Source organism: Phacochoerus africanus, chromosome 4 (assembly GCF_016906955.1).
Source record: "Phacochoerus africanus isolate WHEZ1 chromosome 4, ROS_Pafr_v1, whole genome shotgun sequence".
In the NCBI taxonomy this organism is placed as follows: domain Eukaryota; kingdom Metazoa; phylum Chordata; class Mammalia; order Artiodactyla; family Suidae; genus Phacochoerus; species Phacochoerus africanus.
This window is the reverse complement of record NC_062547.1, coordinates 20,068,223-20,091,087: the sequence shown is the minus strand read 5'-3', so window position 1 is coordinate 20,091,087 and position 22,865 is coordinate 20,068,223. Positions and strand designations below refer to the sequence as shown.

At 43.6% G+C, this 22,865-nt stretch overlaps 1 protein-coding gene across 1 annotated transcript in view; it reads left to right on the top strand.

Moving 5' to 3' along the window:
* Positions 1 to 17,298: 17,298 nt before the first annotated feature.
* Positions 17,299 to 22,865, top strand: part of HSD17B12 (hydroxysteroid 17-beta dehydrogenase 12) — a 147,289-nt gene continuing 141,722 nt past the window's right edge. The window contains exon 1 of the mRNA XM_047775945.1: positions 17,299 to 17,600. Within this exon, the coding sequence (XP_047631901.1) occupies positions 17,441 to 17,600 (160 nt within the window). The 5' untranslated portion in view covers positions 17,299 to 17,440. The remainder of the gene's footprint in view (positions 17,601 to 22,865) is intronic.

Below are 22,865 nucleotides of genomic sequence, written 5' to 3'. Positions count from 1 at the left end.
GAAACAAGAGTGGACATGAGTTATGGAAGTTCATATTCTGTCTTTTCACATGTTTGAAATTATCCATGCTACACCAGTAAATGTATTTTGAGAAGGGTTAATCACTGTATACTAATAACCTTGTAATAACATTTTACAGATTATTAAAATAAAAAGAATTATACCTGTGAGCAAAGACATGAACAGGCAATGCACAAAAGCAAAACGTATAAATGGCAAATAAACATTGGAAAAAAAACTTCAGCCTCAAAAAAAATCCAAATTAAAACTGTTGCAGGAGAAGGGAGAACAAGAGAATTGTCATACTCCAGGTCTTGGGCGAATTCCTGAGACAGGCCCCCAAGTGAGGGTCCTTGGCTTAGCACAGGAAAGAATTCAAGAGCCAGCCATAGCAAAGTGAGAGAGAGTTTATTTAAAGAGATAGAGGGAGTTCCTGTTTGGCTCAGCGGTAATGAGCCCAAATGGTGACCATGGGGATGGAGGTTCGATCCCTGGCCCTGCTCAATGAGTTAAGGATCTAGTGTTGCCATGAGCTGTGCTGTAGGTCACAGATACGGCTTGGGATCCTGTGTTGCTGTGGCTGTGGCATAGGTCAGCAGCTATGGCTGCAATTTGATCCCTAGCCTGGGAACTTCCGTATGCCATGGATGTGGCCCTAAAAAAATAAAGAGATACACATTTGGAGTTCCCATTGTGGCTCAGCAGGTTATGAAACTGACTAGTACTCATGAGGATGAAGGTTGATCTCCGGCCTTCTCTTATTGGCTTAAGGACCCAGCATTGCCATGGCTAGCTCCCCCACTTTGACCCCTAGCCTGGGAACTTTCAGGTGTGGCCCTTAAAAAAAAAAAAAAAGCAGGGAATTCCCGTCGTGGTGCAGCAGAAACAAATCTGACTAGGAACCATGAGGTTTCGGGTTCCATCCCTGGCCTCGCTCAGCGGGTTAAGGATCCGGCATTGCCATGGGCTGTGGTGTAGGTCTCAGATGTGGCTTGGATCTGACCTTGCTGTGGCTGTGGCTTAGGCCGGCAACAACAGCTCCAATTAGACCCCCAGCCTGGGAAGCTCCATGTGCCACAGGTGCGGCCCTAAAAAGACAAAAAAAAAAAAAAAAAAAGAAAGAAAAGAGGAGTTCCTGTCGTGGCGCAGTGGTTAACGAATCCAACTAGGAACCATGAGGTTGCAAGTTCGATCCCTGCCCTTGCTCAGTGGGTTGATGATCTGGCGTTGCCCTGAGCTGTGGGGTAAGTTGCAGATGCGGCTCGGATCCCGCGTTGCTGTGGCTCTGGCGTAGGACAGTGGCTACAGCTCTGATTCGACCCCTGGCCTGGGAACCTCCATATGCCTCGGGAGCGGCCCAAGAAATAGCAAAAAGACAAAAAAAGTAGTAATAATAATAATAAAATAAAAGAAAAAGAAACAAATGAACAAACAAATAAATAAATGAAATAAATAGAGAAACATTCCATGGGCAGAATATGACCATCTTAGAAAGTAAGTGAGGCCCTGAGATGTGGGCGTTGTTAGATTTTATTTATCCATTTACCTATGGGTAATTTCATAGGCTAACAAGTGGGCAGATTATTCCAATTATTTTCGGGAAGGGGTGAAAATTTATAAGAATGGGGCCACTGCCCACTTTTTGGCCCTTTATGATCAGCCTCAGAACGGTCAAGGCTCCTGTAAATGTGTATTTAACATGCTAATATATTACAATGGATGTATAATGAGGCTCAAAGTCTACTGGAAGTCCAACCCTCCGCCACCGTGGGCCTACTACCCCATTTTGAGGGGGTATCCCCATCAGCTCTGTCATTCTTCTAAATGTTCTGCCCAGACCCCTTCCTGCCTCAAAACAATGCATGATATTGTGATTTACAATGAGAAACATATGTTTTGTCTTCCTCCGCTGTTCCTGGTTCACTGATTTCCAAGCTGTTGGAATTTCCTAGTTGAAAAAAACAATGGGAGGGGGCATCGTTTGTTGTAATATCCACTCTTTCGTGATCAGTTCCTGAAATAGCTCCAGAGGCATAAAGGTGAAAGGAGTGTCTGGTTATTCAGGCCAAGCCCCATTCAGCCACTGCCGAGTTTATGTTAATGAAGTGGCTTTTGGAAAACTCCTAAAGATGGGTGCTGGTTGCCAGCAGAACCAACCATGACTAGAGTGTTGAAACGTTCAGTCGCAACCCTCTGCCCACTTCTGGGGAGGAGAGAGGGCTGAAGGTTGTGTCAGTTGTCAGTGGCCTGTGGTTTTTTTTTTTTCTCCTTTTTCAGCCACCCCATGGGCATATAGAGCTGCCAGGAACCTCAGTTGTAACCTATGCTACAGCTTAGGCAATGCCAGATCCTTAACTCACTGTCCCTATCAACACCATCTACTGGCAGATAGCATCAGGCCCCACAGACTGAGTCCCACAAGACAGCCCCCACTTCGGATACCAAATACAAGTCCAGGTTGTTACTTCTCTTCTGACCACCTAGTTACAAATTGGAGGTTCCTATTGATAGGGATGGAGTAGGATAGTTACACAGGTAGTGGTAGAAGTCCCAGTAAGGGACCACAGATAGAGAGGGAAACCTAGGGAACTTTGGAAGACCATTGTAAGTAAATAATTGCTCGAGCCATCAGAATGAGGCAGGCTCGCTTGACTAGTGGAGGTGCCAGATATGCCTCAGATCATTGGGTAGAGGATGGGGTGAGGCCAGCATTTAGGGTCAGACCAAGGGCAGGAGTTTTTGGGGGGGTTTTTTTAGGGCTGCTTTCATGGCATATGGAAGTCCCCAGGCTAGGGATCTGAGGCATGTCTGTGACCTACACCACAGCTCAGGGTGATGCCGAATCCTTAACCCAGTGAGCCAAGGCCAAGGATCAAACCTGCATCCTCATGGATACGAGAAGGATTCGTTCCTGCTGAGCCACAAGGGGAACTTCAAGGGTGGGAGTTTAAGGACCACCCTTCTGCTGATTTGAATAAGCACTCTGCACTCCTAGTTTGACCTTACAGAGTCAAATACTCTCTTAACATATACCAAGAAGGAGCTACCAGTCAAAGAAAAAAGAAGAGGCAATCTTTTCCCACCCCAACTCCCCCTTGGATGATAAAACTGTAGCCCACCTAATCCTCAGGGCAGAGCCTTCTTGCCTGCCCACTTGCATCTTTCACGAGTGTCCTACCTTAATAAGCCTATTTCTTACCTATTACTTTGTCTCTCACTGACTTCCTTCTGCACTGAGGCACAAAGAACCTGAACCCCAGTAAGTCCAGACAGTGGGTGAGTGATTCTAATTTAAAACCGTGGGTTCAAGTCCCAATCTGGCTGGGTTCAAGTCATAGTGCTGTCAGTTTCAGCGTCAGGGTTGAGTTAATCTAATTGCTTATTGGTGTTAGTAAACACACATTTGGAAATGTGAGACTTTTTTCACTTGTAGGATTTAGACATGCGTTGAATAATGACAAGGGCTGTTGACAAGGGTGAGGTGAAGCCAATAATCCACCCACCCCTAGTGGGCATGGGAATCCAGTGGGCACCCCAGGTTGTCATCTCTATCTTGTCAGGAAAGTAGGCATTATTTGCCATCCCCAATGTACATGGAAGCTAAGTACTAGAAAGGCTCAAGGTCACACAACTTAGGGCTTGTTCTTTTCCTCATACCACTGAAAAAGGAGACCCTTTTGATGAAATATTTTTTCAATATATATGATAATGAGTTGTTTTCTGACCTGGGTGATCCAAGAGGATTGTGAAACAGAGCAAACATAAGCCCAGCCCATGGGCTGGAGCCAAACCTTGTCCCCCCAGGGATATGAGAGTGAGACATCTGTGTAGTTAATCACACACCCAGGAGGCATTGTGGGTTTTTCGCCTCACCTCCCTTTCATACCCTTTCCTGCCCTAAGTCCCTTGCACACCAGTGACCTACTCTCTCTTCCCTGAACTCTTCAGACCTACAGCCTTAGGAATAGAAGGGAGCTAGAAATAGGAAAATATTTTAAGTCCCCTTTCTAGAAAATGTGAACACAGTTCCCTCATGATGAACAGAGTCATAACCACTCTTCTGATGTCTCCACCTCCCCTGTAAACTGGGTAGCAGGGTGGAGGTGGTATGCCTAAGATCTAGTCACCTTGGGTAAGAGGTGACAGTGAAGTTGGTAGACCTACCGGAGGAGCCTAAAATGAATCTGGCTAGTATCCATGAGGACGCAGTGTCACTCTCTCTCTCTCTCTCTCTCTCTCTCTCTCTCGAGAGATACACACACAGAGAATTTTTTTCTTAAAAAAATTGAAACGAAGGAACAAACAATAATACTGTATCCCAAAACAGCTCTTTTTGGCCAAGGATAATTCCCATAGAAGGAAACAGCTATGAGCCCTCAGCATCTGTTTCTCTCTGCAAATGCAAGTGTTGGTCCTGGGGTGGGTATCTGGGTTTCATGTGCTAGCATTTGTTTACACTGTGGGTTTTTTTGCTTTTTTGTTTTTTTGTTTTGGTTTGGGCTTACTTTGGCCAGGCCTACTGCATGCAAAAGTTCCTGGACCAGGGATCAAAGCTGCACCACAGCAGCAACCCAAGCCACTGCAGTGACAATGCCCAATCCTTAGCATGTTATGCCACAAGGGAACTCCCTCACTATCATCTTTTTAAAGGTATGTTGAGTGGAGAAAGGAAGTGGTTGGCTTATGTTTGCATGATCTCAGCTTTTACTTTTCCCCCCTTTTTTTATTGAAATGTAATTGGTGTACAGCATTTTAGTAGTTTTAGATGTTCTACAGAGTGATTTGCCAATTGCATATATTATGAAATGATCACCCCAATAAATCTAATATCCATCTGTCCCCACACAAAGTTACTGCAAAATTATCGAGCATATCCCTTATGCTGTATATTAAATGCCTGTGGCTGATTCATTTTATAGTAGAGTTTTGTACCTCTTAACTCCCTTCCTCTATTTTCACCCACCATACTCTCCTCTGGCAAACACCCATTTGTTCTCTGTATCTGAGTATCTTTTCATTTTGTTTTATTTTTTGTTTAGTTTCTTAGATTCCACATTTAAGTGATATCATACCTATTTATCTTTGTGTGACTTGTTTCATTAAGCATAATACCCTCTGGGTCCACTCATGCTGTTGCAAATGGTAAGATTTCACTATTTTTTATGGATGAGTAATTCTTATATATATGTTATGTATATCACACCATCTTCATTCATTCATCTGTTGCTGGATACTTAAGTTCCGTATCTTGGCTTTTGCAAATAATGCTGCTATAAATATTGGTGTGCATGTATCTATTTGAATTGTTTTCATTTTCTTCAGATAAATACCAGGAGTGGAATTGCTGGGTCATATGGTAGTTCTATTTTTAATTTTTTTTTTGAGGAACCTCCATACTCTTTCCTATACTGGCTGCACTGATTTATAATCTCACCAACAATGTATGAGGGTTCCCTTTTCCCCACGTTTTCACGACACATGTCATTTGTGGTCTTTTAGTTGATAGCCATTCCGAGGGAGTAAGGTGTTTCTCATTGTGGTGTTGATTCAAATTTCTTTCCCTGATGACTAGTGATGTTGAGCATCTTTTCAATTTCATTTGCCTGTAAAAATGTCTATTTAGGTCCTCTGCCCATTTTTTTAATCGGGTGTTTGTTTTGTTTTGTTTTGTTTTGCTGTTGAGTTGTATGAGTTCCTTACATATTTTAGATATTAACACCTTATTGCACGTATTGTTTGCAAAGATGCTCTCCCATTCGGTAAGAAGCCTTTTTGGTTTTGATAATTTCCTTTGCTGTGCAAGAGCATTTTAGTTTTCTTTTTCTTTTGCCTTTTAGGGCCACACCCTTGGCATATGGAAGTTCCCGGGCTAGGGGTCAAATTGGAGCCACAGGTGCCAGCCTACACCACAGACACAGCAATGCTGGATCCGAGCTGCTTCTGTGACCTACACCGAAGCTCATGGCGACACCAGATCCTTAACTCAGCGAGTGAGGCCAGGAATTAAACCCGCATCCTCATGGATACTAGTCAGATTCATTTCTGATGCACCACAACAGAACTCCCAAGAGCATTTTAGTTTGATGTAGTCCCATTTGTTTATTTTTGCTTTTGTTTCCCTTGCCTGAGGAGACATTAAAAAAAAAAAAAAAAAGGGTACAAAGATCAATGTCAAAGAGCACACTTTGTCTGTGTTATCTTCTAGAACTTTTATGCTTTCATTGCAGGAAGATGGGGTGCAAGAGGATGGTCATGTCCCAGGTCTCTGGAGAGGTCAGGATGCCACCAGGTGAGGATCCTTGGCTTCGGACAGGAAAAAATCCAAAAGTGAAAGCTGGTTTCTTTAGAGAGATACACACCCCATAGGCAGAGTGTGGTCTGTCTCAGAAGGTAAGAGTGGCCTTGAAATATGGAGTAGTTAGTTTTCATGGGCTGAGTAATTTCATAGGCTAACAAGTGGGAGGATTATTCCAATTATTTTGGCAAGAGGTGGGGATTTCCAAGAACTGGGCTATCACACTTATTTTTCTTTTTTCTTTTGGTCGTCTTAGGGCCACACTCACGGCATATGAAGTTCCCAGGCTAGGGGTCGAATAGGAGCTGTAGCTGCCCACCTACATATACCACAGTCACAGCCATGCAGGATCCAAGCAGCATCTGTGACCTACACCACAGGTCATGGCAATGCCAGATCCTTAACTCACTGAGCAAGGTCAGGGATCAAACCTGAGTCCTCATGGATACTAGTCGGGTTCTTAACCTGTTCAGCCATGGTGGGAACTCCCCATTGCCCATTTTTTTGACCTTTAATGGTCAGCCTAGGAGCTGTCATGCCTGTGGTTAAGTCATTTAGCATGCTAATGTATTATAATGAGTGTGTAATTAGGCTCAAGGTCTACTGGAAGTTGAATCTCAGGCCATCTTGGGCCTAGCATGTTCTACCAGATTTGGTTGTGCCCTCAAGGGCTAATGGTTGTGCCCTTCCAGCTTCGCTCCTGTCTCAGTTTCAAGCCTTACGTTTAAGTCTTTAATCCAGAGTTAGAAGTGCCTCAGTGGAAACGAATCTGACTAGTATCCATGAGGACGCAGGTTCTATCCCTGGCCTCGTTCAGTGGGTGAAGGGTCTGTGTTGCCGTGAGCTGTGGTGTAGGTCACAGATGCGGCTCGGATCTGGAGTTGCTGAGGCTGTGATGCAGGCCAGCAGCTACAGCTCCTATTTGACCCCTAGCCTGGGAACCTCCCTATGCCGCAGGTGCGGCCCTAAAAAAGACCAAAAATACATACATACATACATAAAATAAATCTTTAATCTACTTTGAGTTTATTTTTGTATATGGTGTGAGAAAGTCGTCCAGTTTGATTCTTATGTATGCAGCTCTTTGGGGCTTGGTAGCACGCTCCTCTCTGGGCAACAGACCTATGTGCTCTAGGGGTGCCCCTTATGTGAGCTGTGTGCACCCTTCTGCTGTGATCTGGTGGACTCCTGTGAGCTTGCTGGTGGGGGGCTGGCCCCTAACCAGACTGGCTTCAAGGCCATGCCTCCTGCTGTGGGTGTGGGCTTGCTGGGGAGTGGATATGAGGCAGGAGGTACATGGGCCCCTGGGCTGAGAACAGCTGGGACTTGTTAGGCCAAGTAAATTGGGCCTTGCTTCTCTTCGGCACTTCAAGGAAAAATGCAATGATGGAAGCTGAGCTCTGCTGGCATAGAAAGATAAGATGACCCCTTCAGTCACTCTGGGGGTCAAGGAGACCTCCCTTTCACACATGCGCAGTAAGACTCCTAGGGGTCCAAAAGGGAGGGGTGCCAGGACGCGATAATCCTGATACTGTCCCGGCACACGTGGCTCCGGAATCCATCTTTGCCAAAATTGTGCACACACATATCGGGGAAGGTCCTGTGTCATCAGGTGTGAGAAATAAAACAAGGTAATTGGCCAAAGGAAAGCAGAGACGTGCAAGAACTGTGCCATATGAGTGATTTAAATCACTTCTCTGGCACGCTCCTCATTGGGGGCGGGCACCTGCCCCCACACACCTCTTTAGGGTACGTATTACTTTTTTGCTTCTGACTTAAACTGCTTCTCTGCGTGCTCTCCCATGTGTGGTGCTCTGTCTCCAACCATAAACTTCATACCTGTTTTCACAGTCTTTGCCTCCTTGAAACATTCTTGCTTTCAACAGGGGGCTAGAATCAGGGCAATTCTGCTTTAAGCCTCAAGCTAGTCTAGTGGTTGGGATTCCTGGTTTTCATCCAGGCTGCCCAGGTTCAATTCCTGAGCAGAGAATTAAGATCTTACTCCAAGCCATCACTCACTGCTGTCTCTCCGAGATCAGGTAGGCTTCCCTTGAGGCTGTCTGCGTAGCCTGGGGTCTTGGGGCCTGGGGCCTGGTGCTCATAGGCATATAATGGAGAGTTACAGAATGGCACTTACCAGCACCAGTGTTACTGAAATAGAGTAAGCTTCTCAAAATAGCTGCCACCAATGTCTCTTTTCCCCGGGGGAATTCCAGTTGCCTCCTGCCTCTCTTGAAAGTGCTCCAAGATCAGCCCAAGGGTCTGACCCAGGCTCTTTTCAAACTCCTGCCTCTTTGCTGGGGCTTGGGGCATGTGAGGTTTTGCACACATCCTTAAGAACAGAGTCTCTGGAGTTCCCGTTGTGGCTCAGTGGTTAACGAATCTTACTAGGAACCATAAGGTTGAGGGTTCGATCCCTGGCCTTGCTCAGTGGGTTAAGTATCTTGCGCTGCCGTGAGCTGTGGTGTAGGTTGCAGATGCGGCTCAGATCCCGCGTTGCTGTGGCTCTGGTGTAGGCTGGTGGCTACACTCTGATTCAACCCCTTGCCTGGGAACCTCCATATGCCTCGGGAGCGGCCCAAGAAAGAGCAAAAAGACCAAAAAATAATAATAATAATAATAATAATAATAAATAAAAAAGTAAAAATAAATAAATAAAAACCAGAGTCTCTGTTTCCCGTAGGTCCCTGGCTCCCCCAAACATAAGCCCTGCTGGTTTCCAAAGCCAGATGTTCTGGAGGCTTTGTTTCTGTTTTTTTTAGGGCCACACCGGCAGCATATGGAAATTCCCAGGCTAGGCAGTTGGAGCTGAATCAGAGCTACAGCTGCAGGCCTACACCAGAGCCACAGCAATGCCAGATCCAAGCCACATCTGTGACCTGCATTGCAGTTTGCGGCAATGCTGGATCCTTAACCCATTGAGTAGGGCCAGTAATCAAACCCGCATCCTCATGAATCCTAGTCAGGTTCGTTACTTTTGAGCCACAACAGGAACTTCTGGAGGCTTATTTTTCTGGTGCGCCACCCCTGGCTGGGGAGCTGGATGCGGGGTTTGGACTGTTCACTTCGTGGAGAGGACGGCTGTGATGTGCTGCTTCTGCCGTTTGTGGGGTGCCCAAGCAGGGGTGTGGATAGTGACTATACAGTGTCTCCACTCTTGCCATCTCTCTCATTTTGTTTCCTTCTTTATGTTTTCCGTTGTGAAAAATCTTTTCTGCTAGCATTCAGGTCATTCAAATAGGCAGTTGCTTTGTAAATAGTTGTAATTTTGGTGTGTCTTAGGCAAGAGGTGAGTTCAGAGTCTTTTTACTCCACAATCTAGGCTACCTCCTCATCGTTTTTACTTAAAAAAAAAAAGTATGTTGTATATATCATATACACAGAAAAAGAAATGGAAGCCTGCACTCCAAACTGCCAGCTGCAATTAATGGGAATAAGAAATAGGATGGGATACTTTTTCATTGTATGTAGTTCTGTGAGCTTTTGAAACTTAACAGTGAAATACTAAAACATATTTTTAAAAATCCCTTTTTTCAAAATGATTGATTTCATTTTACATGTTTACAGAAGATTGAATGAAATGTGAGCAGAAGTTCGCTTATAGGAGTTCCTGTTATGGTTAAGTGGTTAACGAACCGGACTAGTATCCATGAGGATGCTGATTCAATCCCTGGCCTTGTTTAGTGGGTTAAGGATCTGGTGTTGCCATGAGCTGTGGTATAAGTTGCAGCCATCTGGAACTCAGATCCCACGTTGCTGTGGCTGTGGTGTAGGCCTGCAGCTACAGCTCTGATTCAACCCCTAGCCTGGGAACCTCCATATGCCGAGGGTGCAGCCTTAAAAAGACTAAAAAAAAAAAAGTTCTCTTATAAAGTAGGTGATACAGTAGGAAGAGCCCTGGATTTTTAGCAAAACATCTTGGCTCTAGAAATAGGCCCATTGCACCAGTGTGGTTCTTAGGCAAGAAGTTCACCTCAAAGAGTTTGCTTGTTGGGAAAATGAGTGCTGTTGTGATATTTGAATGCATGATGTGTGTGACATCACTTTGAACATGATAATGCAACATCGAAGGGTATAAATGTTCACGTTCATATTCTATGGTGATACTGTTTGTTAAAGAAATTAACTTTTAACTTTTTGGAAACCTCAATTTCTAATGTCAAAGGTTTGTTTATCATTGCATTTTTTTCCCCTGGAATTGCACACCTTCTCATCTGAGCTTAAAGGAGACGTTAAGTGCGATATTTTGAACTATGTTTAAATGAAGATGAGATAGAAGACAATAGAACTGTTAGAAATACGTAAGTTTTATTGTACAGCCAAATGAAGGATTCAGCTGTTGTAGCATGTTCTTTAAAATTCCTAGTTTCTATGTAATTCTCTAATTTTGTTTCATTCTATTGAACTACTCCTGATTTCACCCTGAAAATCTGACCTGAAACTCAATTACAGAAATACTGCCAATGAATTTAAAATCAAACGGGAACATTTGTATATTAATACGATACAATATTGTTGATTCACATTTTTTTTTCCATATTAAAGACTATTCTGAACTCTAAATCTTTTAAATAAATGAGACTGAAATCCAGTGTGGTGGTGTCTAAACATGTTATTTGTGTAATCAAATATTTCTAGAGACTATTCTGTTCTCCCTTAAGCACTTTTTTATTTTTATTTAAAAAATTTTTATTTTATTTTATTTATTTTTTGTTTTTTGTCTTTATAGGGCCGCATCCATGGCATATGGAATTTCGAAGGCTGGGGTCGAATGGGAGCCACAGCTGCTGGCCTACACCATAGCTCACCACAAAGCCGGATCCTTAACCCACTGATTGAGGTCAGGGCTCAAAACCACGTCCTCCTGGACCCTACCTGGGTTCATTAACCGCTGAACCACTAAGGAAATTCTAAATGTGTTCATTTTAAATAAGTACTCCTGTTGGTTTCACGGCTAGTGCCCAGTCTTTATAGAAAAATTATTAATACCAAAATGAGGTGGTTTCAATCTTCAGTGTTCCTTGAGTTAAAACAATATACTTAACATGAGTTCTAACAGCAAGGGTACCTGTCCTTATTTATTAAAAAAAAACAACAACAATTATTTTTTAATGCCTGATTCATTTTATGTCAAGTGCTATGGTAGGTGCTAGAGGCATCTGTATGTATTCTTTATTTTATTTTTTTGTCTTTTTGCCTTTTCTAGGGCCGCTCTCGTGGCATATGGAGATTCCCAGGCTAGGGGTCTAATCAAAGCCGTAGCCACTGGCCCATGCCAGAGCCACAGCAACGCTGGATCCAAGCCTCATCTGCAACCTACACCACAGCTCACGACAATGCCGGATCCTTAACCCACTGAGTAAGGCCAGGGATTGAACCCTCAACCTCATGGTTCCTAGTCAGGTTCATTTCCGCTGTGTCATGTGGTGGAACTCCTAATGCTCTATTCCTTTCTTTTTTGTATTTATTATAGTTTTTATCATGTATTTAGTTGGACTTTGCCTAATGTTGTCTCTCCTGCTAGACTGTTTTCCTTTATTCATTCATCATTCATTCATTCAACAGGTTTTTATTGAATACCTACTAAGTGTTAGGTACTCTCAGGTACACATCTGAGGTGGAGAGATACAGTGGTAAATAAGAAAATGTCACCGTCCTTAGGAACTTAATGTTCTATTGGCAAGATAGACAAAAATTAAACAAAAAATTTGAAGGCATTAAATATAAGGAAAGCGAATTAAGGCAAAAGGACAAGCAGTGACAGGGCAAAGGAGATGAGGCCATTTGGTCTGTTTATGCAGGACAGTCAGCGAAAACTACTCTTAAGTGGGAGGATGCGTGAGCAAAAGCATAAACGATGTAAAGGAGTGAATCTTGGGAAATGGAGGGTAAGAGATGCCAGATAGAGGGAACAGAATATAGAACTGTTTTGAAGCTGCAATGAACATGACATTTGAGGAACTGCAAAGAATGTGGCTGGAGTCAAGTGAGCACAGGAGGGGTAGTGATATTTTTGTAACCACCAGGGCAGATAAACTAGTATTGGAGGATTTTCTTTTTCATGTGATATAAAGTCCTGGAAGGGATTTGAGCAAAAGAAATATCTAACTATTGTTTGTTTGTTTGTTTGCTTTTTAGGGCCGCACTCACAGCATATGGAGGTTCCCAGGTTACGGGTGGAATTGGAGCTGTAGCCGCTGGCCTATTCCAGAGCCACAGCAATGCCAGATCCGAGCCGAGTCTGCGATCTACTCCACAGCTCATGGCAATGCCAGATCCTTAACCCACTCACTGAGCGAGGCCAGGAATCGAACCTGTGCCCTCATGGATGCTAGTCAGATTCATTTCCGCTGAGCCATGATAGGAACTCCAGTATCTAACTAGTTTTAAAAAAATTCTAGTTGCTTCATGTAGAACAAACTTCCAGAGAGGCTTCAGGGAGACCAGTTAGGAGGCTATTGCTATACTTTAGGTAAGGAATGCTTGTAACTCGCATTAAGTTGGTGGTAGCAGAAGTGAGGAGAGTTGGCCCATCGAGATGTATTTTGGACGTAGAGTGAACAAGACTTGCTGAAGATTTGCATATGGGAATGAATGGAAAGAAAAGAATTAAATTGAGGTGGACCTCTAGGTTTTGGGCCTTAGAAAGAGGGCATATAGTGGTACCTTTAACACAGATGGGACAAAGAGGGGAAAGGAGGTGTGTGTGTGGTGGGGGTAGAGTTCTGTTTGGAAGATGTGAAGTTTGAGATGTGCATTTTTGTTGTACATCTGAGTGGAGATGTTGAGTAACTACTCAATGTAAGAAAAGGTCACTGACCTCAGGAACTTAATGTTCTATTGAGAAGACAGACAGAACTTAATTTGAGAGTTCCCCTTGTGACACAGCAGAAATGAATCCGACTAGGAACCATGAAGTCGAGGGTTTGATCCCTGGCCTCGCTCAGTGGGTTAAGGATCTGGCGTTGCTGTGAGCTGTGGTGTAGATGGCAGAAGTGGCTTGGATCTGATGTGGCTGTGGCTGTGGCAGAGGCCGGCCAGCTGTAGTTCCGATGGGACCCCTAGCCTGGGAACCTCCATATGCTGGGGGTTTGGCCCTGAAAAAAATAAATAAATAAAATTTAAAAATAAATAAAATTAAAAATAAACAATTTGAAAGTGTTAAATATAAGGAAAACAAATTAGGGCAAAAAGATAAGCAGTGATAGGGCAAAGGAGATGAGGCTATTTGGTCTATTTATGTAGGATAGTCAGCGAAAACTACTCTTAAGTGGGAGGATGTGTGAGAAAAAACTAGGTGGAGATAATGTATGTGGGGTGTGTGTGTGTGGGTGTGTGTGTGTCTGTCCAGAGACATTTAGAAGTTATCTGCTTACAGTTGATATTTCAAAATATTTTAAATATTTAAATATTTAAAAATAAGGAATCTGGAGTTCTCATTGTGGGGCAGCGTATGTGAATCTGACTGGTTCCACGAAGAGGCGGGTTTGATCCCTGGCCTCACTTGCTGGGTTGGTGATCCTATAGGGCCCCATCCAAAGCTCGGGGTGGACTTGGAGCTGTAGCTGCCGGACTAGGCGAAAGTCACAACAACGCGGGACCCCAGCCACATCTTCGACCTACACCACAGCTCATGGCAACGCAGGATCCCCAACCCACTGAGCAAGGCCAGGGATCGAACCTGCGTCCTCATGGATGCTGGGCAGATTTGTTTCCACTGAGCCATGACGGGAACCCTGAAAAAAGATATTTAAAAATAAGAGACTAAGAGTTCCCTGGTGGCACAACAAGTTAAAGATCCAGCATTGTCACTGCTGTGGCTTGGGTTGCAGCTGTGGTGAGGGTTTGATCTCTGGCCCCATAATTCTGCATGCTGTGGGCGTGGCCAATAAAATAAAAACAAGAGACGAGATAATGTAGGTAGACTGTATTGCAAAGTAAAGAGAGCTGGGATCTGAGACCAAAGGCACTGCATCATTTAGAGGCCAGCAAGAGCATTGACCAGCAAAGGACACTGTGAGGGAGCAGCTGGAGAGGAAGTAAATAAAACTATTATTAAAAAAATAGGTAAAAGAAAAAATAAACTGTTTGAAAGCATTAAATATAAGGAAAACAAATTAGGGCAAAAAGATAAGCAGTGACAGGGCAAAGGCCACCTACTGTCGAATGGTAAAATTGTTCACTATTGTATACCTGGTACCTAGCTCAGTTACTGGCACATAATTAGAGCAGGATAATATTTGTTGAATGAGTGAGTCTTTACTTCTACTTACTTGGTAGCCATTTATTGAGTGGCTCTAGTTTCCAGATACTGTTCTAGGTCCTATGGATTCACTGCCTAGTGTTCCCAATTTAATCATAAATCCTAGTGCAGGCTGTACATACATACATACAAATGCAGCAGAATATGTATTTTTAGTTTACATAACTCACTCCTTCTCCTTCCACCCTCTTCTAAGAAGAATGGGATTGAATATCTGGAGGGCCCTTTGTTGGTGAGCAGTGATGAATAGGGATATATACATTTGGGGCTGAACGGAGGCAGAAATCTCGACAAGAGAGAGAAGAGGAAGGTGAGGTGGAGGGAGAGGAGTGATGAGACTTCGGCTGAATTGGACAGAATAAGATATTAAATTCAAATAAAATAAAATATGAGATTTCCTGTCGTGGTTCAGTGGAAACGGATCCACAGGTACACAGGTTCAATCCCTGGCCTTGCTCAGTGGGTTAAGGATCCTGTGTTGCTGTGAGCTGTCATGTAGGTCACAGATGTAGCTCAGATCTGGCATTGACCCCTAGCCTGAGAACCTGCATATGCCATGGGTGCAGCCCTACAAAAGACAAGCCCCTCCACCCCCCAAAAAATACACACCAGCTCAACTCACATGGCTGAATTTTGCTGGACAATTGACAGTTTATGAATAAGTAACAGACCTAGGGGCATATCCAATTTATCCTATAAGAGGAAGTGGAGAAAGAGGGAAGGGGTTGGGCAGGGAGAGGGAAGTCTCTTTAAATGTTAGAAAAATTTGAATTTAGCTGCAAGATATGTTGAATTGTTGACCCTTAGAATTATTACCCTTAAAATTTATTACCCTAATTGTTGCCCTGCCTTTTAAGAAACTTTCTCAAGTCTTGAATCAGCAGCCGCTACTGACTAAGATAAAATTTTAGGTATCTTTCTATGAGCCCAAATCCCTGCCAGAAAGGAAACAAAAAGGAAACAAAAACTCTTGATGGGCGTACGAAAGAATATGTGTGAAGCACTTTAGGGCATTACACAATTTCTTTAAAAAATTCTTTTTTTTTTTCTTTTTGCCCTTTTAAGGCCACATCCACAGCATAAGGAAGTTCGCAGGCTAGGGGTCGAATTGGAGCTGCAGCTGCTGGCCACAGCCACGCTGGATCCAAGCTGTGTCTGTGACCTATACCATAGCCCACAGCAACTCTGGATCCTTAACCCACTGAGTGGGGTCAGGGATTGCCCCAGTCCTCATGGATTCTATTGGGTTCATTACCGCTGAGTGACGACAGGAACTCCTAAAATTTTTAAAAATTAGAGTGTAGTTGGTTTATGTTGTGCCAATTCCTGCTGCATGACAAAGTGACCCACGTAGATATACATTTCTTTTCTTATATTATCTTCCATCATGGTCTATCTCAAGAGACTGGATATAGTTCCCTGTGCTGTACAGTAGGACCTCATTGCTTATCCATTCTAAACATAGTAATTTACATCTACTAACCCCAAATTCCCAGTCCATCCCACTCCACACCTCCCTGCAACCACGAGTCTGTTCTATATGTTTGTGAGTCTGTTTCTGTTTTGTAGATAGGTTCACTTGTGCCATATTTTAGATTCTACATATAAGTGATATATATCATACAGTATTTGTCTTTCTCTTCCTGACTTCACTTAGTATGATATCTCTAGTTGCATCCATGTTACTACAAATTTCATTCTTTTTAATGGCCGAGTAGTATTCCATTGTGTATATACACCACATCATCTTAATCCAACCATCTGTCAATGTACATTTGGGTTGTTTCCATGTCTTGCCTATTGTGAGTAGTGCTACAGTGAACATAGGGGTGCGTGAATCCTTTTGAAATATAGTTTTGTCTGGATATAAGTCATTAGACAATTTCTTAAACTTACCTTGGACTCTACTCCTCTGGAACTTTGGCGAGGTGGTTATACATCTACTTGGACTGTACACTTTTGTGTGCCTTCATCATTCCTCCCTCTATAGCCCTTTAAATCCCAGTTAAAACATGGAGTCCTCCAAACTAATTGTTCATCAAGCTGTGTTCCCATAATCTATTTTTCATTCATTTTATAGATCTAAAACCGTTGGGTATTATAGTCATTTAACTCTGTGATCCCTCTTATTTACCTTTCAGTCTAAGACATTGGGAACTATGTTGTTTAATGCCCAGTGAGGGAGGGAGTCTGACACTTAGAAAGCCCTCCATTAGGATGTGTAACCGGAGCGAAGGTGTGCTGTGGGGACCGTACAGAAACAGGAAATGAAAACATTTATTCGGAAAAGCTTATGGGAAAAACGACACCACACTTAATGATGCACAATTGTTTAATAAAGACATGAAAATAAAACCGAGGCTCCCCGTCCACTTCTTACTACAATATTTCCTTCCATTCACCCATTTCCTCCTCAAACCCAGCTCAAAGCAGGTTGGATCTGATTGGCCAATCCGAGCACACGCTACCGCTGTGGCCAGGACTCTCCAGCAATGAGAGACCCGGGCAATTTGGTGAGGGTGAGATGTCCTGCGCTCTGGCGGAATCCTGCGGCGCGTTGCCGCGATGCACAGGGCTGAAGCTTGATTGGCAGGTGAGCGATCAGCCGCCTTAGGACGGAAACGCCAGTGGGCGACAGCTAAGGGGAGTCTGGGCGGGGCAGCGCAACTAGAATCAGCCAATGGCTGATGAAGTACGCGCAGCGAGACCCACAGATCCACCAATGGCGGCACGGAAATGGTGCCATAGGCGGGGTTTAGGCCAAAATCTTTGTAGGAGCAGCGCCTATTGCTGTAGTCTTCACCGTCACGGCCGGCGCTTCTTCTTGGATTCATTCATTCGTCTTTTTCATTCGCGAAGGTAGTGAGGCCCGGTTGAAAGCCATGGAGACAGCTCTGCCTGCAGCGGGCTTCCTGTACTGGGTGGGCGCGAGCACCGTGGCCTACCTGGCTCTGCGCATCTCGTGCTGGTTCTTCACGGCCCTTCGGGTCTGGGGTTTGGGTCACGAGGCGGGGGTCGGCCCGTGGCTCGGTGAATGGGCAGGTGAGTCGGCTCCAGCGCCGCCATCCCCCTCGCTCCTTCGGCGGCCCGCGCGGCTCCCGGCTGGGCCTGGTCTGCGCTGACCAGGTCCTGGCCCAGCGCTTGGCCTTCTGGTTCCCAGCTCCCCTCTCCTCCTTACTGAGACTCCTTGGTTCCGCGTACCCGCCTGTTCCCTGAGCCATCTTCCGGCTTGCTTAGACTTGTGGAGTTTTTAAGTACTTAATACATTGCTGGCCTAACTCAGAGAATCTGAAGGGCCACTTGGTGGGTGCGGGAGAAATCTGACCCCAGCTCCCTGGATCTTGTGACCTTTAAACCTTTTCCGGCTTCACCGACTGGAGTTCGTCGCCCGGCTGCTTGCTCGGTCACACTCTCTCCACATGGCTAGTCCCTTATGAGTATTTTTAAAATAAAGTTTTTGGCTTGAACACTTGCCTTGTGCTAAAGATGAAAAGCATTCTGTTGCTTGTTTGGGGTGAGGGTGAAGGAAGAGGACAGAGAATTTCAGAAGACTTTCTGCTCTTTGGAGCCTTGGGTTTGGTCTATTTCATATAATTTACTTTTTTTTTTTTTTTTTAATCTTTGCTAAATTGGTCTGGAGTTCTAATGGGTGGCAAGAACTGTTGCTTTTGCAAAAACGGTAACTCTTCAAGTAGAATTCAGAATTTTTTTTTTTTCAGGACATTTGCAGGAAAAAGTATTCCCATAAAGAGTGAGCTAAACAAATGGATCTTGTTTATCTAGTTAGAGGAAAATGGAAGGGAAAGGTCAGATTAGAGAAGTTGAGAAAATTATCTGCAGGGAAGTTTTGCGTGTGCCTTTTTTCTTTCTCTGCCTTTTTTTGTTGATTTTCTTTCCTTATTTTTCTTTTCTTTTAGGTTTTTTTGTTTTTGTTTTTGTTTTGTTTTAACTGAGTGAGGTACAGATCAAAGATGTGATTATGTGTTCTTCAGTTTTGTTTTTTTTTTTTTTTAGGGCCTCCCACAGCGGCTTCTGGAAGTTCCCAGCTAGGGGGTCGAATCAGAGCTATAGCTGCTGGCTTACACCATAGCCACAGCAACGCCAGATCCCAGCAGTGTTTGCGACCTACAGCGCAGCTCAAGGCAATGTGGGATCCTTAACCCACTGAGGGAGGCCAGGGCGAACCCACGTCCCAATGGATACTAGTTGGGTTCATTACTGCTGAGCCATGATGGGAACTCCTGTTCTTCAGTTTTATAATAAAATGTTCACAAAGCATTTTATGGAATGCTGGGTGGTTCGGGGTTGCATTCAGACTAGGCTCAAATAAGATGTGCAAATAATGGTACTCTATATTCTTTATTCACTTGAAAACATTTCAACAACTTGGTAGGAAAAGCAAGATAAGTTACACTTTGGGGATAGCAACATAAAGAGAAAACATCTCAAGTAGGAATGAATCTGTGAAGCAGCTATTAACATTATAATATGTATTTTAAAAAGTCACTGATTTTCTTTTTTTTTGGTCTTTTTTTTGTTGTTGTTATTGTTGCTATTTCTTGGGCCGCTCCCGCGGCATATGGAGGTTCCCAGGCTAGGGGTTGAATCGGAGCTGTAGCCTACGCCAGAGCCACAGCAATGCGGGATCCGAGCTGTGTCTGCAACCTACACCACAGCTCACAGCAACGCCGGATCCTTAACCCACTGAGCAAGGGCAGGGACCGAACCCGCAACCTCATGGTTCCTAGTTGGATTCGTTAACCACTGCGCCAGGACGGGAACTCCAAAAAGTCACTGATTTTCTAATCGTTGAGAAAGCAAGTGATGTGTAATCAATTATAATTTCACAGTTGGTTTGCTCAAGTTCTTAGTTGTTTGGCTTGGAAAACTTGCTTGTCGACTTTCAAAATAGTTGCATAAAACTCCAGTGCCTTAGGAAATTATATATTAAGATGGATTAGTTTTGTAATTTATAAGTAAAACTCTTGGCAGTCCCTGTTGTGGTACAGCGGAAATGACTCCGACTAGTATCCATGAGGACTCGGGTTCCATCCCTGGCCTCGCTCAGTCAGTTGATCCTGCATTGCCATGAGCTGTGGTGTAGGTTGTAGATGCGGCTCAGATCCCAAGTTGCTGTGGCTGTGCTATAGGCCGGCAGCTGTATGTAGCTCTGATTCGACCCCTAGCCTGGGAACTTCCATATGCTGAAAGTGTGGCCCTAAAAAGCAAAAAAGACTCTTGGGAATAACTTTTTTTTTTTCAGCTATCTAAAATTGACTGTAGTTGCTGATAACTCAAATGGTCCAAGTTGTTTCTATATGAATCCATAGTAAAAGCCAAGTGATGTGACATTGTCATTTTATGAGTAATACTTATATTGAAAAGATTTGGCCCCAGAGGAAAGATGTTTGATGAATTAAGGGAAATACTGACAAGATTTATAAGTAACATTTAACCTAGAACAATAGGATATAGCAGAGAGGCTCACAGTGTGGTAAAGTGAAATATTGTTCAGTTTGTGTTTTGGGGAATCTCTTTTCAAGTATGGAAGCAGAAGAAATGATCAAGTTATTTGTAACACTACACACGTGTGGTGGCCTGGATATTAAAAGAAACTACTTCTTGCTTTCTCTCTCCCAATTCAGGGACTCTTTGAATAACAAAGAAAAACTGAAATTTTTGGAAAACAAACCAGCGGAGATAACACTTGCATAATTACGGTTAAATTTTGATTAAAAGTAGGTAATTTGTTCAACCAAAGTTTTGGGATTTTAGAATTAATGTTTGTATGTAATACTGCTAAGTTTTCTCCTACAAACGCCCTACAAAACTTTTATCATAATCTTGTGCAACCTTTGAATAATTGCTAGTTGCAGGCCATATTAATGAAACCAAGCCAGGATCTTGTGCCTGTGGCGCTGAACTCCGACAACTGGAGTGGGAGACAAGTCTCAGATCCATTCCAACTTGGTCTCGAAGTTAGGATTTTTGTTTTTTGTTTCTTAACGGGGAAGAATAGGAGTTCCCATTGTGGCTCAGCAGATTAAGAACCCAACTCTACAGGAGGATTCAGGATTGATCCCTGTTCTCACTCAGTGGGTTAAGGGTCAGGCTGCGTTGCTGCGAGATGTGGGCGTAGGCTGGCGGCTGCCGCTCCCATTCAACCCTTAGCCCGGAAACTTCCATATGTTGCAGGTGTGGCCCTTAAAAGACAAAAATAAATAAATAGGAAGAAAGAGACTGGGATGATCATCATCTACTTACATTTCTATGATTTTTTTTTTTTTTTTTTTTGCCGCATCTGCTGCATATGGAAGTTTCCTGGCCAGGGATTGACCTATGCCACAGCTTCAGCAATGCCAGACACTTAACCCACTGTGTGGTACTAGAGATTGATTCCAAGTCTCAGAAGCAACCTGAGATGCTGCAGAGACAATGCCAGATCCTAAGCCCGTTACACCACAGCAGGAATTCCCCTGTGACATTTCTTAATTACAGTTTCAGGAATCAGGATATCTCTGGTTTATGATTCTTAGGCCAAGTGGTCCATGGCTTGGGGGTCTGTGAGCTCAGCGTGCCCTGGAGAAACAGCCTGAGTTGGTATGTTAATGACACCTACAACAGCAATTTTAGTACTTTAATGATGTTATTGGCAATGGCAGTTTTAGTCACCTGGCTCTGGTTGATTATTGTTCAATTAGCACAGGATTGAGGTCAATGGGAAAAAGGGGATAAAGTTTTGGATAGAGAGAGAATAATCATAAACTCTATCAGGGAACTCAGTTTTAGGGGGACTTGGTGTCATTAGGGAAGCACTGCCTCTTTTTTTTTGATGGCTGCACTTGCGGCATATGGAAGTTACCAGGCTGGGGCCTATGTCACAGGCACAGCAACTTGGGATCTGAGCCACATCTTTGATTTACGCCACAGCTTGCAGAAGCATCGGATCCTTAACCCCACTGAGCGAGGCTAGGGATCGAACCTGTATCCTCATGGATACTAGTCAGGTTCTTAACCCACTGAGCCACAGCAGGAACTCTGGCATTGCCTACTTTCTAATACTGATGTTCATTTAACATCTTCCTGTCCATAACCAATTAGTTTTAGCATTATACAATAATGTTAAAGTGTGTTTGACTTGGTAGTATCTTTTTATATCAGTAATTTCTTCCCCTCAGATTTTAGAATCTGAGAGGCAGGGACTGTGGGTCCTCATTTTTTGTCTTTTCCCACAGTAACTGGCACTTTTATCAAAAAAAAGCTTGGAAAATCTCTGAAATACAGTTGTGCTTTGCAGTCTGTAAAAATATTCCAGACCATAGAGTCCTTAGTCTAGCGGGTTTTTCAGACCAGCCTTAACATGGCCCATCCTCTAATTTATCTACATCTTATCAGGACCTGTGTCAGCCCTTCCCTAGTTTTCTCCAGTAATCATTCAAGTGAATTACGCTGATTTCACTAGGCCCCTAGCAGGTGGATTTAGCCAATTTAGTAGGTAAGGGTCTCTTGCCAGCCCATTGTCATGCAATGCTTTGTGCATTTCTTCTGAGAGCAAAGAGATCCCGCTAAAGAGGATCTTCAAGTTGTTTGCGGGTCACTGTAGGAAGTAATGAACAGAAGATTGCGAATGAAGTTGGTCAATTTGTTCCAAGAGAACCATCATTGGTGTGGAGGAACAAAGAATGTAATCTGTAGACTTTGGTTGGAGTATAGACACATTTTGCATTTATCTGAGCTAGTTTCCATCATTGGAGTTCATCTTAAATGATTGGTATTGAAATAAAGTGGAGATGACAGGTGCAAGGGCAAGGTAAGCGAACTACCAAAGTCATGGTATTTTCTCTTTAAATCTCAGATGGCAGTCCGAGCTCTTGGTTTTTAAAGGAAAGGATATTGCTTCAGGCAGCGAAGAATAAAGGATCCACTAAGAAGTTAATGAGTTACATTTTTAAAAAATCTTTCTTAGGGCCGCATGCTCAGCATAGGGACGTTCCCAGGCTAGGGATCAAATTGGACCTATAGCTGCTGGCTTTCACCACAGCCACAGCAATGTGGGATCTGAGCCACATCTGTGACCTACACCACAGCTCATGGCAACACTGTATCCTTAACCCACTAGGCAAGGCCAAGGATCAAAGCCTCATCCTCCAACAGTGGAGTAAGTTAGATTTTTAAAATCTGCTTTATTGGACTATAATTCATATACCGTACAGTTTACCCATTGAGAGTGTACAATTCAAGGTTTTCATGTATTCTAAATGGTTGTGCAAACACCACTGCAACCTAAATTTAGAACATTTTCATCTT